General features: G+C 34.5%; 1 protein-coding gene across 1 annotated transcript in view; it reads left to right on the top strand.

Moving 5' to 3' along the window:
- Nucleotides 1-15,302, top strand: part of Dnah7 (dynein axonemal heavy chain 7) — a 282,698-nt gene that overhangs the window by 85,566 nt on the left and 181,830 nt on the right. The window contains exons 18-19 of the mRNA XM_026408842.2: nucleotides 12,756-12,949; nucleotides 14,270-14,478. Coding sequence (XP_026264627.2) covers nucleotides 12,756-12,949; nucleotides 14,270-14,478 — 403 coding nt within the window. The remainder of the gene's footprint in view (nucleotides 1-12,755; nucleotides 12,950-14,269; nucleotides 14,479-15,302) is intronic.

Here is a 15,302-nt window from a genome sequence, read left to right as displayed (position 1 = left end):
TTTATTTTGCCGACATCCATCAATAGAATCCCTCTCTATGGCAGATATAGATTTACAAAATGTATTTTTAAATACTAACACTTGAAAGCCAAAATTACTCCTTAATCCTGGGGCTGCATAAGTACATGCTGTGTTAGCAAAATGGAAAACAACATTAATCTTATTGTATATCTCCATTAGAGCCCTTGCGTGACCAGGGCATTTTCAAAGAACAGTAATATTTGTCTTTTTTTTTTACTATTATAATATATTTTATTATTACAATTCAAATAATACTTCAATGAAATAAGAGTAATAATATTTTATGAGTTTGGAAAATAAGTTGCACTTTAATTCAATCACAGGCAAAGTTTTTTGTGTTTTATTCATTTATTTATTTTCCATCTTCTTACCCTAATTTTATTTTTTTAAACATTTTTTAAATTTATGTATGACAGCAGAATGTGTTACAATTCTTATTACACATATAGAGCACAATTTTTCATATCTCTGGTTGTATACAAAGTATATTCACACCAATTCGGGTCTTCATTCATGTACTCTGGATAATAATGATCATCACGTTCCACCATCACTTCTAACCCCATGCCCCCTCCCTTCACCTCCAACCCCTCTGCCCTATCTAGAGTTCATCTATTCCTCCCATGCTCCCTTTCCCTCTCCCACTATGAATCAGCCTCCTTATTTCAAAGAAAACATTCGGCATTTGGTTATTTGGGATTGGCTGACTTCACTTAGCATTATCTTCTTTTTTTTTTTTTTTTTTTTTTTTTTATTGTTGGTCATTCAAAACATTACATAGTTCCTCATACATCATATTTCACAGTTTGATTCAAATGAGTTATGAACTCCCAATTTTATCCCGTATACAGATTGCTGTATCACATCAGTTACCCTTCCATTGATTGACATATTGCCTTTCTAGTGTCTGATGTATTCTGCTGTCTGTATTATTCTCTACTATCCCCCCTCCCCTCCCCTCCCCTCCCCTTTTCTCTCTCTACCCCTTCTACTGTAAATCACTTCTTCCATTTGAATTATCTTGTCTTACCCCTCCTTTCCTCTTATATGTCATTTTGTATAACCCTGAGGATCGCCTTCCATTTCCATGCGATTCCCCTTCTCGTTTCCTTTCCCTCCCACCTCTCAACCCTGTTAATGAAAATCTTCGTCTCAAGCTCTTCGTCCCTACCCTGTCCTTGTTTCCTCCCCTTATATCAGAGGAGTCATTTGGTATTTGTTTTTTAAAGATTGACTAGCTTCACTTAGCATAATCTGCTCTAATGCCATCCATTTCCCTCCAAATTCTATGATTTTATCATTTTTAAATGCAGAGTAATACTCCATTGTGTATAAATGCCACATTTTTTTAATCCATTCATCTATTGAAGGGCATCTAGGCTGATTCCACAATCTTGCTATCGTGAATTGTGCTGCTATGAACATCGATGTAGCAGTGTCCCTGTAGCATGCTCTTATTAGGTCTTTAGGGAATAGACCGAGAAGGGGAATAGCTGGATCAAATGGTGGTTCCATTCCCAGCTTTCCAAGAAATCTCCATACTGCTTTCCAAATTGGCTGCACCAATTTGCAGTCCCACCAGCAATGAACAAGAGTGCCCTTTTCCCCACATCCTCTCCAGCACTTATTGTTGTTTGACTTCCTAATGGCTGCCAATCTTACTGGAGTGAGATGGTATCTTAGGGTAGTTTTGATTTGCATTTCTCTGACTGCTAGCGATGGTGAGCATTTTTTCATGTACTTATTGATTGATTGTATGTCCTCTTCTGAGAAGTGTCTGTTCAGGTCCTTTGCCCATTTATTGATTGGGTTACTTGTTGTCTTATTGTCTAATTTTTTGAGTTCTTTGTATATTCTGGTTATTAGGGCTCTATCTGAAGTGTGTGGAGTAAAGATTTGTTCCCAGGATGTAGGCTCCCTGTTTATCTCTCTTATTGTTTCTTTTGCTGAGAAAAAACTTTTTAGTTTGAGTAAGTCCCATTTGTTGATTCTAGTTGTTAACTCTTGCGCTATGGGTGTCCTATTGAGGAATTTGGAGCCTGCTCCCACAGTATGTAGATCATAACCAACTTTTTCTTCTATCAGATGCCGTGTCTCTGATTTAATATCAAGCTCCTTGATCCATTTTGAGTTAACTTTTGTGCAAGGCGAGAGATAGGGATTCAGATTCATTTTGATGCAAATGGATTTCCAGTTTTCCCAGCACCATTTGTTGAAGATGCTATCCTTCCTCCATTGCATGCTTTTAGCCCCTTTATCAAATATAAGATAGTTGTAGTTTTGTGGATTGGTTACTGTGTCCTCTATTCTATACCATTGGTCCACCCGCCTGTTTTGGTACCAGTACCATGCTGTTTTCGTTACTATTGCTCTGTAGTATAGTTTGAAGTCTGGTATCGCTATACCGCCTGATTCACACTTCCTGCTTAGTATTGTTTTTGCTATTCTGGGTCTTTTATTATTCCATATGAATTTCATGATTCTTTTATCTATTTCTACAAGAAATGCAGCTGGGATTTTGATTGGCATTGCATTGAACTTATAGAGAACTTTTGGTAATATCGCCATTTTGATGATGTTGGATCTGCCTATCCATGAGCAGGGTATATTTTTCCATCTTCTAAGGTCTTCTTCTATGTCTTTCTTTAGGGTTTTGTAATTTTCATTGTATAAATCTTTCACCTCTTTTGTTAGGTTGATTCCCAAGTATTTTATTTTTTGGGGGGATATTGTGAATGGAGTAGTTGTCCTCATTTCCGTTTCAGAGGATTTGTCGCTGATATACAGGAATGCCTTTGATTTATGCGTGTTGATTTCAGCATTATCTTCTTTAACTCCATCCACTTACCTGCAAATGCCATGATTTTATTCTCTTTCATTGCTGAGTAATATTCCGTTGTGTATATATGCCACATTTTTTAATCCATTTATCTACTGAAGGGCATCTAAGTTGATTCCCCAGTTTAGCTATTGTGAATTGTGCTGCTATAAACATTGATGTGGCTGTGTCCCTATAGTATGCTGTTTTTAAGTCCTTTGGGTATAGACTGAGGAGAGGGATAGATGGGTCAAATGGTGGTTCCATTCCCAATTTTCCAAGAAATTTCCATACTGCTTTCCATATTGGCTGCACCAGTTTGCAGTCTCACCAGCAGTGTATGAGTGTACCTTTTTCCCCACATCCCTGCCAACACTTATTGTTATTTGTATGCAAAACAGCTGCCATTCTGACTGGAGTGAGATGAAATGTTAGAGTGGTTTTGATTTGCATTTCTCTAATTCCTAGCGATGATAAACTTTTTTTCATGTATTTGTTGATTCATTGTATATCATCATCTGAGAAGTATCTGTTCAGGTTCTTGGCCCATTTATTGATTTGGTTATTTGGTTTTTTGGTGTTTAGCTTTTTGAGTTCTTTATATACCCTAGAGATTAGTGCTCTATCTGATCTGTGAGGGGTAAAAATTTGCTCCCAAGATGTAGTCTCTCTATTCACTTCACAGATTGTTTCTTTTGCTGAGAAGAAACTTTTTAGTTTGAGTCCATCCCATTTATTGATTCTGGATTTTAATTCTTGCACCACAGGAGTCTTATTAAGGAGGTTGTGGCCTAATCCCACATGATGGAGATTAGGGCCTACTTTTTCTTCTAATAGGCTCAGTGTCTCTGGTTTTATTCCTAAGTCCTTGATCCATTTTAAGTTGAATTTTGTGCCTGGTAATAGATAGGGGTTTAATTTCATTTTATTGCATATGGATTTCCAGTTTTCCCAGCACCATTTGTTGAGGAGACTCTTTTCTCCAATGCACCTTTGTCTAATATAAGATTATAGTAATTTTTCGGGTTAGTCTCTGTGTCCTCTATTGTGTAATTGGTCTACCAATCTGTTTTGGTGCCAATACCATGCTGTTTTTGTTACTATTGTTCTGTAGTATAGTTTAAGGCTAGTATAGTGATGCCACCTGCTTCACTCTTCCTGCTAAGGATTGCTTTAGCTGTTCTGGGTCTCTTATTTTTCCAGATGAATTTCATGACTGCTTTTTCTGTTTCTATGAGGAATGTCATTGGATTTTGATCAGAATTGCATTAAATCTGTATAGTTCTTTTTGAAGTATGGTCATTTTGATAATATTAATTCTGCCTATCCAAGAGCAAGGTAAATCTTTCCATCTTTTAAGGTTTTCTTTAACTTCTTTCTTTAGGGTTCTGTAATTTTCATTATATAGATCTTTCACCTCTTCTGTTATGTGGATTCTCAAGTATTTTATTTTAATTTTTTTTTTGAGGCTATTGTAAATGGGGTAGTTTTCCTCATTTCCATTTCTGAGGATTTATCACTGATATACAGAAATGCCTTTGATTTATGGGTGTTGATTTTATATCCTGCTACTTTGCTGAATTTATTTCCTAGTTCTAGAAGTTTTCTGGTGGATCTTTTAGGGTCTTCTATGTATAGAATCATATCATCAGCAAATAGTGCCAATTTGCATTCTTCTTTTCCTATGTGAATCCCTTTAATTTCTATTGTCTGTCTAATTGCTCTGGCCAGTGTTTTAATAATTATGTTAATAGAAGTGGTGAAAGAGCGAAACCCTGTCTTGTTCCGGGTTTTTGGAGGGAATGCTTTCAATTTTTCTCCATGTAAAATGATGTTGGGCTGGGGCTTAGTATAGATAGCCTTTATGATGTTGAGATATGTTTCTGTTATCCCTAATTTTCTAGTGTTTTGAACATGAAGTGGTGCTGTATTTTGTCAAAGGGGTTTTCTGTGTCTATTGAGATGATTATATGATTCTTTCTCTAAGTCTATTGATGTGATGAATTTCATTTATTGATTTCCCTATGTTGAACCAATCTTGCATGCCTGGGATGAATCCCACTTGATTGTGGTGCATGATCTTTTTGATATGTTTTTGTATTTGATTTGCCAGAATTTTATTCAGAACTTTTGCATCTATGTTCATTAGACATATTGATCTGAAGTTTTCTTTTTTTGATGTCTTTGCCTGGTTTTGGAATCAGGGTAATATTGGCCTCATAGAGTGAGTTTGGAAGTACTCCCTCTTTTACTATTTCCTGAAATAAACTGAAGAGTATTGGTATTAGTTCTTCTTTAAAGGTCTTGTAGAACTCAGGTGTGTATCCATCAGGTCCTGGGTTTTTCTTGGTTGGTAGACTTTTGATGGTATCTTCTATTTCATCATTCGAAATTGATCTGTTTAAATTGTGTATATCATCCTGATTCAATTTGGACAAATTATATGACTCAAGAAATTTGTCAATGCCTTTGATATTTTCTATTTTATTAGAGTACAAGATTTCAAAATAATTTCTAATTATCTTCTGTATTTCTGTAGTGTCTGTTGTGCTATTTTCTTTTTGCATCATGTACATTAGTGATGTGAGTTTTCTCTCTACTTCTCTTCATTAGCATAGCTAAGGATCTGTCAATTTTATTTATCTTTTCAAAGAACCAACTTTTTGTTCCATCAATTTTTTCAGTTGTTTCTTTTGTTTCAATTTCATTGATTTCAGCTCCAATTTTAATTATTTCCTGTTTTCTACTTCTTTTGCTGTTGATTTGTTCTTCTTTATCTAGGGCTTTGAGATGTAATATTAAGTCATTTATTTGTTGACTTTTTCTTCTTTTAAGGAATGAATTCCATGCAATGAACTTTCCTCTTAGAATTGCTTTTATAGTGTCCCAGAGATTTTGATATGTTGTATCTGTTTTCTCATTCACCTCTAAAAACTTTTTAATCTCCTCCTTGATGTCTTCTGCAACCCATTGTTCATTCAGTAGCATATTATTTAATCTCCAGGTGTTGGCGTGGCTTTTATTTCTTATTTTATCATTTATTTCTAATTTCATTCCATTATGATCTGATAGAATGCAGGGTAGTATCTCTACTTTTTATTTGCTAAAAGTTGCTTTGTGGAATAGTATATGATCTATTTAGAGAAGTATCCAAGTGCTGCTGAGAAGAAAGTGTATTCTCTCATTGAAAGATGAAATATTCTATATATGTCAGTTAAGTCCAAGTTATTGATTATATTATTGAGTTCTATGATTTCTTTGTTCAGCTTTTGTTTAGAAGATATCTAGTGATGAAAAAGGTGTGTTAAAGTCACCCAACATTATTGTGTTGTGGTCTATTTGACCCTTGATCTTGAGAAGAGTTTGTTTGATTAATATAGATACTCCATTGTTTGGGGCATATATATTTATAATTATTAAGTTCTTTTGGTGTGTGGTTCCCTTGAGCAGTATGTAGTGTCCTTCTTTATCCTTTTTAATTGACTTTAGTTTGAAGTCTACTTTATTTCATATGAGGATGGAAACCCCTGCTTGCTTCCACAGCCCATGTGAGTGGTATTATTTTTCCTAGCTCTTCACCTTCAGTCTGTGGATGTCTTTTCCTATAAGATGAGTTTCTTGGAGGCAGCATATTGTTGGGTATTTTTTGATCCAATCTGCTAGTCTGTGTCTTTTGATTGAAGTTAGGCCATTAATATTCAGGGTTGTTATTGAGACATGATTTGTATTGCCAGCCATTTTTGTTTATTTTGGTATTTAACATGACTTTATTTCTCCCTGATTAGATTTTCCTTTAGTGTAATGCCTCTCTCTGCTGATTTTCACCATTGTTTTTCATTTCCTCTTCTTGGAATATTTTGCAGAGTATGTTCTGTAATGTAGACTTTCTAGTTGTAAATTCTTTTAACTTTTGTTTATCATGGAAGGTTTTTATTTCATCATCAAATCTAAAGCTTAGTTTTGCTGGATATAAGATTGTTGGTTGGATCCATTTTCTTTCAGAGCTTGGTATATGCTGTTCCATGATCTCCTGGCTTTGAGGGTCTGTGTTGAAAAATCTGCTGAGATATGAGTTGGTCTTCCCCTATATGTGATCTGATTCCTCTCTCTTGCGGCTTTTAAGATTCTATCCTTATTCTGTATGCGAGGCATTTTCATTATAATGTGCCTTAGTGTAGATCTGTTGTAATTTTGTATATCTGGTGTCCTGTAAGCCTCTTGTATTTGGTTTTCCAATTCATTTTTCATGCTTGGAAATTTTCTGATATTATCTCATTGAAGAAATTGTGCATTCCTTTGGTTTGAAAATTTGTACCTTCTTCTATCCCAATTACTCTTAGATTTGGTCTTTTGATGCTATCCCATAGTTCTTGGATGTTCTGTTCATGGTTTCTTACTATCTTCACTGTTATTTCACAGATTGTATACTTTGTCTTCATTATCTGACATTCTTTCTTCTAAGTGATCTAGTCTGTTGGTTAAGCTTTCTATTGAGTTTTTTATTTGATTTATTGTATCCTTCATTTCAAGGATTTCTGACTTTTTTTTCAGAGTCTATATCTCTCTTGAAGTAATCTTTTGCTACCTGTATTTGCTCTCTTATCTCATTGTTGGAATGATCATTTTTTTGCCTGTGTTTGCTCATTTAGGTCTGCAATAGTAGAGGTAACTCAAGATAATAGTTAAGGTGCCCCGAGATGGAAGCAATGTCTTACAGAGAAGGGACTGCAAGAGTGGGCCTCACACTCCCTTTGGGATGCCTGCTCTGAGATGCAGCTGCTTGTAGGCCCTGTTTGTTGTCCAAAAGTTAGGGGCTACTATGTGGGGAAGGCTATAGCGATGACTACCAAGATGGAAGTGGGTTTAGGCTTAGGCTCCCAGTTTGGCAGGGGTGGTGAACTCGGACATACCCTGGACCTGGGTCCTGCACAAGTCAGCATGGACAGATCTGGGCCTGCAGCTGTTTTGATCTTCTTTTTTATTATTTATTTATTCTAATTTGTTATATGCGATGGCAGAATGCAGTTCATTTCATATTACACATATAGAGCACAATTTTTCAAGTCACTGATTATACACAAAGTATTTTCACACCGCTCATGTCTTCATACGTGTACTTAGGATATTGCTGTATAACTTATTCCACCATCATTCCTACCCTCTTTCCCCCTTCCTTCCTCTCCCTCCCCTTTGCCCTATCTAGAGTTCTTCCAGTCCTCCCATGCTCCCCTGGCCCCATCACCATTATGAGTCAGCATCCTCATATCAAAGAAAACATTCAGCCTTTGGTCTTTGGGGATTGGCTTACTTAGCATTATATTCTCCAGCTCCATCCATTTACCTGCAAATGCCATGATTTTATTCTCTTTTAATGCTGAATAATGTTCCATTGTGTACATATATCAAAGCTTCTATCCTGACTACTCAAACTTTCTCCACACCAGTTTAGAGCTGCTTCACTTTTTTATATTCATATAACTTCCTGCAGGAACTGTTCCTTTCCATTTACTTCTTGGCCAATGGTTTGGCAAGAGAAGCCTACCTTTTACCTTATCTTGACTTTCAGTGAGCCTTCTCTAAGCTAATGACTTATAGATTTTAAAGTGAAAGATATGTCACTCTTTCACTTGAACAGTTAGAGACCACTGTAGTGTTATTGAGTGTCTTAATTACAATACTGTTGTCTCAGGGAATAGAGAGGCCTGAGGAAAAGGAGAGAGATGGAGGGCTGGTCAATTGATGGAGCAGCCAGAATGCATACTACACTTATTAAGTTTGCCATTTTACATGGGTGAGGTTGTGCTACCCCCAGACAATTATAATAGTAAGTATAAAAGATCATTGATCTCAGATTATCATAACAGATATAATAATAATGAAAAGGTTTGAAATATTTTGAGAATTACCACAATGTGACATAGAGATAAGAAATGAGCACAAGATGTTGGGGAAGAAATGATAACAATGAACTTGCTCTACACAAGCTTTCCATGGACCTTCAATTTGTAAGAAACTTAGTATCTGTGCAGCATAATGAAATGACATACAATAAAATGAGCTAAACCTGTATATAATTTAGGTACCCTCCTCTGCTAACTTCAAACTGTTCTTCTGCAGCTTCCTCAGCTCTCTGTCTTCATAGAATTGAAGAGAGTGAGGGTCTTGCTCTGGATTTGCTTTGGCTTAAGGGAATCTTGCAGCTGTTTTGATCTTCTATCCTGACTATTCAAATCAGTATGTTTGTTATTTGTTGTCCAACTCCCCTGTGGAGGCTGGGGTCTTTGTTTTGTTCACTGTTATCACCTAAGCACTGAAAATTGTGACCTAACACAGCCAGACCCCCAGCAAGTATTTGTTGAATGAGCAAATGCACAACTGAGGTTAATTCTTGAATCAATTCTGAATTTATTCTGAAAGCCTTTCTGTGAAAATTCATATTTAGGTAAGTGGACCCTGAGATCTGGATTAACCCTGAAATATATCCTGAGTCTGAAATGAAAGAATTTCTTCTCCTGATCAAGTCAAAGAATCAAAGTTGCAGGGGATCTTAAGGCTCTGCTTGACCCACATTTTCATTCTTAGTGAATGAGGTTCTTACCAGTTGTCTGTTGTCCAGGAATTTCTGATGAGGAAGGTTATGATTCTAAAAGTTGAACAAGCAAGCTTGAGCTTAATTCCGTGTAGTATATACAACTGTGTTTTCTGTGGAAGCTTTCTAGTAGCAGTAGTTAAAAAAACTCTTTCTGTATACCCAAATTAAAGTTTCAGGCCTATTTTTAGCATAGTCCTTTGGTTAGGAAATATCAAATCAACCTATAGATCATTATTTAAGCTGATGAAATTGGTGATGCTTATGAAGCAAAAGAAGACACGTGAAAGTTATAAAATTGTTTCTTTAATCAGAATGTATGATGGGTAATAATTAATTTCTTTCCCTCCAGGAGACATAAAGTGTCAAGGAAGTCACACCAAGTTCCAAGTTTCTAGTAGTTTCCTGTTTTCACACCTTATTATTATATATTGAGAACATAGCCAATCAGTACCAGCCTGGTACCACGTAGTGGGTGGAAGTTGCTTGAGCTCCTCTGTATGACTACAGGCTTCACCTGCCTACATTCCTCAGGCATTCAACATATATTCACATAATGCTTATTCTGTACCAGGATTTTATGGTGATACTTCAAAGGGATTCAAAGTCAGTTTTATTTTACTATGATAAATATCTTTCTTGAAGGATTGCAGATTATCAAATGTTAATTTTAACTCCATTGAAGTGGATGAAGCAATTTAAGTGTCTCATTTGCCCCTTTTCCCTGGAGTCAGTGCCTGCCCCCTCTTTTTACTCCCCCCTCTCATCCAGGTATGGAAGGGGAGGGGGAGTGAAGGGGAAGTTTTAAGTGTATGTGCACAATATTAGTCACTTCAAGTATGTTGCTAATTGGGTTCTCATGCTACCTTTGAGAGCTCTTCTCCCCCTTTTATAGCTAGGAAAAGAGATCAAGCCATGATCTGAGGTCACACAGGTACTAAGAAGCAGAATGTGGGATAGAAACAAGTTCTGTCTCACTTTAGGGCCTTTCCTTTATCTGCAGCAGTCCTTGGTATATTCCTGTTCTCCCTGTGAGAGGGTGAAAGTGTTTATATTTCAGTCATGAGGTGATTACTTCTTCGTGTTTTTTTCTGAAGTCCATATACAGAAGTACACAGATTATTGCCTATGTTCATTTTTGTTTCAGTCATTGAGCTAATCTGATTGGTTTGACCTTGGGTTTAGTACAGACTGAGCCCTAATACAAAACCTGAAATGTTCCAAAATGCAAAACTTTTATTTTGGATTTTGAATTTTCAGATTAAGGATGCTGAACTGGTAAAATTTATCCAAATTAAAAGAAAAAACCCACCTCTGAAATCTGAAAAACTTCTGGTTCCAAGTATTTCAGATAAGGAATATTCAACCTGTAGTAAAAAAATTTTAATTGAATGCTTAGTTTTTCCAGGATTTTTTGGCTTGCTTGTTTGTTGTTTGGTAATTATATTATTTTGAAAAAGGAATGTGACTTGTTATTTAAAAACTAAATTTCAAGCTTTCAAATATTACAGCAACATTACAAGAAATTATTTAGACAATTATTTGGACAAGAGAAAAACAAATATTATTTATCTCTCTGAAAGAGTTTTTCCCCTTTGATCAGCAATTCTGCTTTTAAAACACACACACACACACACACACACACACACAGAAAAAAAAAAAAAAACAAAGAATACTTTTCCAGAAGGTGGCGCTTGAAGAACACCATTTTGATATTTGGATTTAGGAATATAGGACTACTACTCTATTGTGTATTGGATGAATTGTACATTTTAAACTATGGCCTGAGTCTTTGTCCTGGTGTGTGTGTGTGTGTGTGTGTGTATGTGTGTATGTGTATATGTATGTGTGTGTGTGTACCTAATATTCATTTGAAACACAAAACTGCTAGGAAATAAAATAAAATGCTTTCAAGATAAGTTGATTTGATGGTAGTATGTTGTTCTTGTTTTATTAAGAAAATAAATAACAAGGTAATTGTTTTGTCCTTTGCTTAAATTCTTTTCAAGTTACATTGTTAAAGTTCAAAATAAAGCAGAAAAGTATATTTTTTCAGTCACAAAGTACCTTAACAAAAATGTATTTTAGAAACTCTTGAAATAGAATAAATTTTTATAGGAAAGAGTTTATAGCTGACATTTTTGGTTGCTCTTTCTGTTGTGACTGAACACCCAAAATAAGTTTAAATAGTTAATCTTGAAATTCAATGTTTCTTTTTAAATGATGTTCTTTTATTTTTCAATTTCATATAAATTTTCTTAAATACCCTGTGATGGTAATAAATGTCTAGTATATTCTGATGGAATTTTTATTTGGCCTGATAATTGAAATCTCTTGTGTTTAAAGCTTTCTTAGTAAAGAATTTTTCCATGAACACTAAGCTAGGAATTATAAAACCAATTACAGACCTGGATGACATCAATCATGTGCTAAGGAAAAAAGAGTTTTATTTCAACTATATCTAGATTGTATTTTAATATATATTTCTGAAGATTTTCATAAACCCAGTGGTTAATGTATGGATATTCTGAGAAGTCAATAAATTCTTTTTTAAAAAATAAGAGTTCTTAAGACAAGCTTTTGGTTATAATTCTTATTTTGAATCATGAAGTACAAAAAAAAACACCTCTTTTTAAAATACTTGATTCTGTTTGAATCACTTTGAAGGAGATAGCTCAGAGTGACACTTTCATGTCCATGCTTTCAAGGTGGGCCAGTTTTAGTCTCTTGGGAGCTCAGGAAGAACACACCTTGAACTTAAGTCCTCGAGCAAGCACAGTTGCTTCCAAGGGTGGTGGTTTATAAAAGTTTGTAGAAAACTTCTCTACTACCCACAATACTTATTTATTACCTATAGTTTTTAAAAACAGGAATGTAGATTATTTTACTGATAGCAATAATATTCAAAACTTTCATTATAATGATGACTTACTATTTAGGGTATATTTTCTCAAAGAATAAAAGACAAAAGAACATATTTCATCCTATTCTTTACCACCCACCATCCTTCTTGCAAGTTCAGATAGTATATTGTCTTTTTTTCTCTCCATCTCTCTCTGTGTCTTCTTCTCTCTTACTCTTATAGTTTCCAACTCGGAATAAGAAATAGTAAACATTATGTCTGAGGATCAAGTCAACATGACTTTTTACATGACTAAAGAGGCTTGTTAGACCTAGAATATGCAAGACTGATTTAAAAAGTAAATATTCACATTAAAATTTACATAATCTTCATTTGAATAAAAATATGTAATCTAAATATAATATGAAAGTAAATAAAGTTAGTTATCTAATATTTTCAAGTTGAGGGTTTTCTCTTATTTTTAGGATAAACGTGTTCTGTCAGTGGTAACTATTGAGAGAATGCTGGAAAGACTGAAAAAATCTAATGAACTTTTGGAACTCATTCTTAAAGGACTTAATGAATATTTGGAAAAGAAACGTCTCTTCTTCCCCAGATTCTTTTTCTTGTCGAATGATGAACTTCTTGAGATACTATCTGAGACTAAAGACCCCACTAGGTAAGCAACTTACATGTATTATCATACATGGCTAAGTTTATATGTGTATGTAAACAATTATATACAATCATGCTTATATGATAATTTTTCTTCAAGAATATTCTAGATATTATCAACAAACAACTTTGAATAACTATTAAAAACTAGTAATATCATTCAATGATATTTTCCCCAGTGATGAACCTTAGAATGGATTTCATATTTGATCAGATATTTTCTAACAGATTTTTTTCAGGGCACATTCCTCCTCTTCCTCACAATTAAAGTAAAAGTTAGTAGCTTTGCCATGACTGGCAGTGTCCTCTTACACAAATGTGCACGGACTTCTTCCTTACATCCTAGAGGTGGTGTGGAAACCTACTCAAACTCAGGCGAAACTATGCTACTTAAAATGTCATGCCTCCAGCACTTCCTGGACTTCCCTTGGCTTCCTTATTTTTCCTTCTGCCTACTTGTTGTCACCTGGTGTACTCTCTAATTTACTTATTTACGTACTAATTGTCTTCCTCTATCATAATATAAACTCTATGATTATAGAAAGTTTTTGCTATTTTTCCCCCACTGTTGATTCCTCAATCCTTAGAAGAGCATCTGATATAAAGAAGGAGTGAATATATATATTTGTTAAGCAAATTTGTTTATTTTATATCTTGGGCCTTCAAAGAAGGTGTCACATAGTCCAGATAAAAAAAGACAAATTTAGGTTCCATTTGAGTTTTATACTCTGCTTCTTTTTTGCCCATTTGAAAGATGAATGCAACTGGTTATTAGCAATGTGCCCAAAATGAGAGGTGTAGTCAGTCCCATCTATAGTACACTGAATAGACTAACAGTTGAGTATGCCAAAGCAGTTGATTTAATAAGCTGTAAAGTACTAAACTTAGTCCATAATTTTAAAGCAGTTTCTAAAGACTCCACTTGAAATGACTACTTTTGTGCACTTGAAGATTCTTCAGCTTAGTGTACTTAGCTGTGAGTTAAAATTCGTTTGGTTGTTTTGTTACTTTTGGCATCTTTCAATTCATTATATTAAAAGCAAAGACTTAAGGATATCTCCTTTATAGCTCTTATTATAATTGTAACTTTCACAGATATTTTTGTGGTTATTCAATTAGTACTAACCCCTTAACTGGATTGTATAACCCACTTAAGCAGATATTTTGTCTTGTTTTTTTTTTTTTTTTGCTCTATTTTGTTTTTGTTTTCTTTTCTGCTCAGTATTTCATCTCCATAGGCCTAACACTGAGTACACATTTATTAATTTTAAAATGTTAGGGATTGCTTTAATTTGATTAATTCTTTAATGTTTTTCTTTGAAAGGGTGCAACCTCACTTGAAGAAATGTTTTGAAGGAATTGCAAGGGTAGAATTTACAGAAACTTTAGATATTACTCATATGAAGAGTAGTGAAGGAGAAGTTGTAGAACTCACAGATATCATTTCAACAGCCAAAGCCAGAGGTCAAGTGGAGAAATGGTTGGTTGAGTTAGAGAGAATTATGATTAAATCCATCCACAAGGTAATAACTGGTTATACTTATTATTGCTTTTAGAAAAAAGTGATAAAGTGTTAATATTATTACAAATTTATCATTGACATATGTGTTGTTATTTAAATAGAATTACCATTTTAAGTGTAATAGATGCTTAAAGTCTAAGGTAGTTATTTTGTAGTGACTCACTTGAAATAGAACAAAATACCATACATATTACCCAAGAATTTAATAATGTGTTGTCTTATTTCTTACAGCCACATGATAATGCTTTCATCATCAATTAGACATACTTTTGTTTACATGAGTCTTGCCTTGGAAGCACATCTCTATATGTTCACATCAATCTCCTTGACAGATATGAATCTTATTGTTCTCTATGTAAAATACATACTACAACATCAGAAAATCATAATATATCATTCAAGTAATGCCGACTTCATGCTTTCCACATTTCATAAGTCACACTGTTCAATTATTTTTTATGTTAGTAGAGAATTTCAAGGCATTCTCACAAATAGATTGAGCACTTAAATTTTTTTTCTATAATATGGGCTTAGTAATCAAGTTAAGTTTTTCATAAAGAATAAAAATCGGGCTGGGGATGTGGCTCAAGTGGTAGCGCCCTCGCCTGGCATGGGTGTGGCCCAGGTTCGATCCTCAGCACCACAAACAAACAAAGATGTTGTGTCCACCGAAAACTAAAAAAAAAAAAAAAGAAAGAAATACTAAAAATTCTCTCTCTCTCTAAAAAAAAAGAATAAAAATCATGATTAAGACAGAGAGGGAAGGGAGCATAATTAATTATTTTTTAATTTTTTTATATTCTTTCATATTATTGGAGACATTTATTAGAATCTA

Source organism: Urocitellus parryii, chromosome 1, assembly GCF_045843805.1.
Source record: "Urocitellus parryii isolate mUroPar1 chromosome 1, mUroPar1.hap1, whole genome shotgun sequence".
Taxonomy (NCBI): Eukaryota; Metazoa; Chordata; class Mammalia; order Rodentia; family Sciuridae; genus Urocitellus; species Urocitellus parryii.
This window is presented reverse-complemented; position numbering and strand designations above follow the sequence as displayed.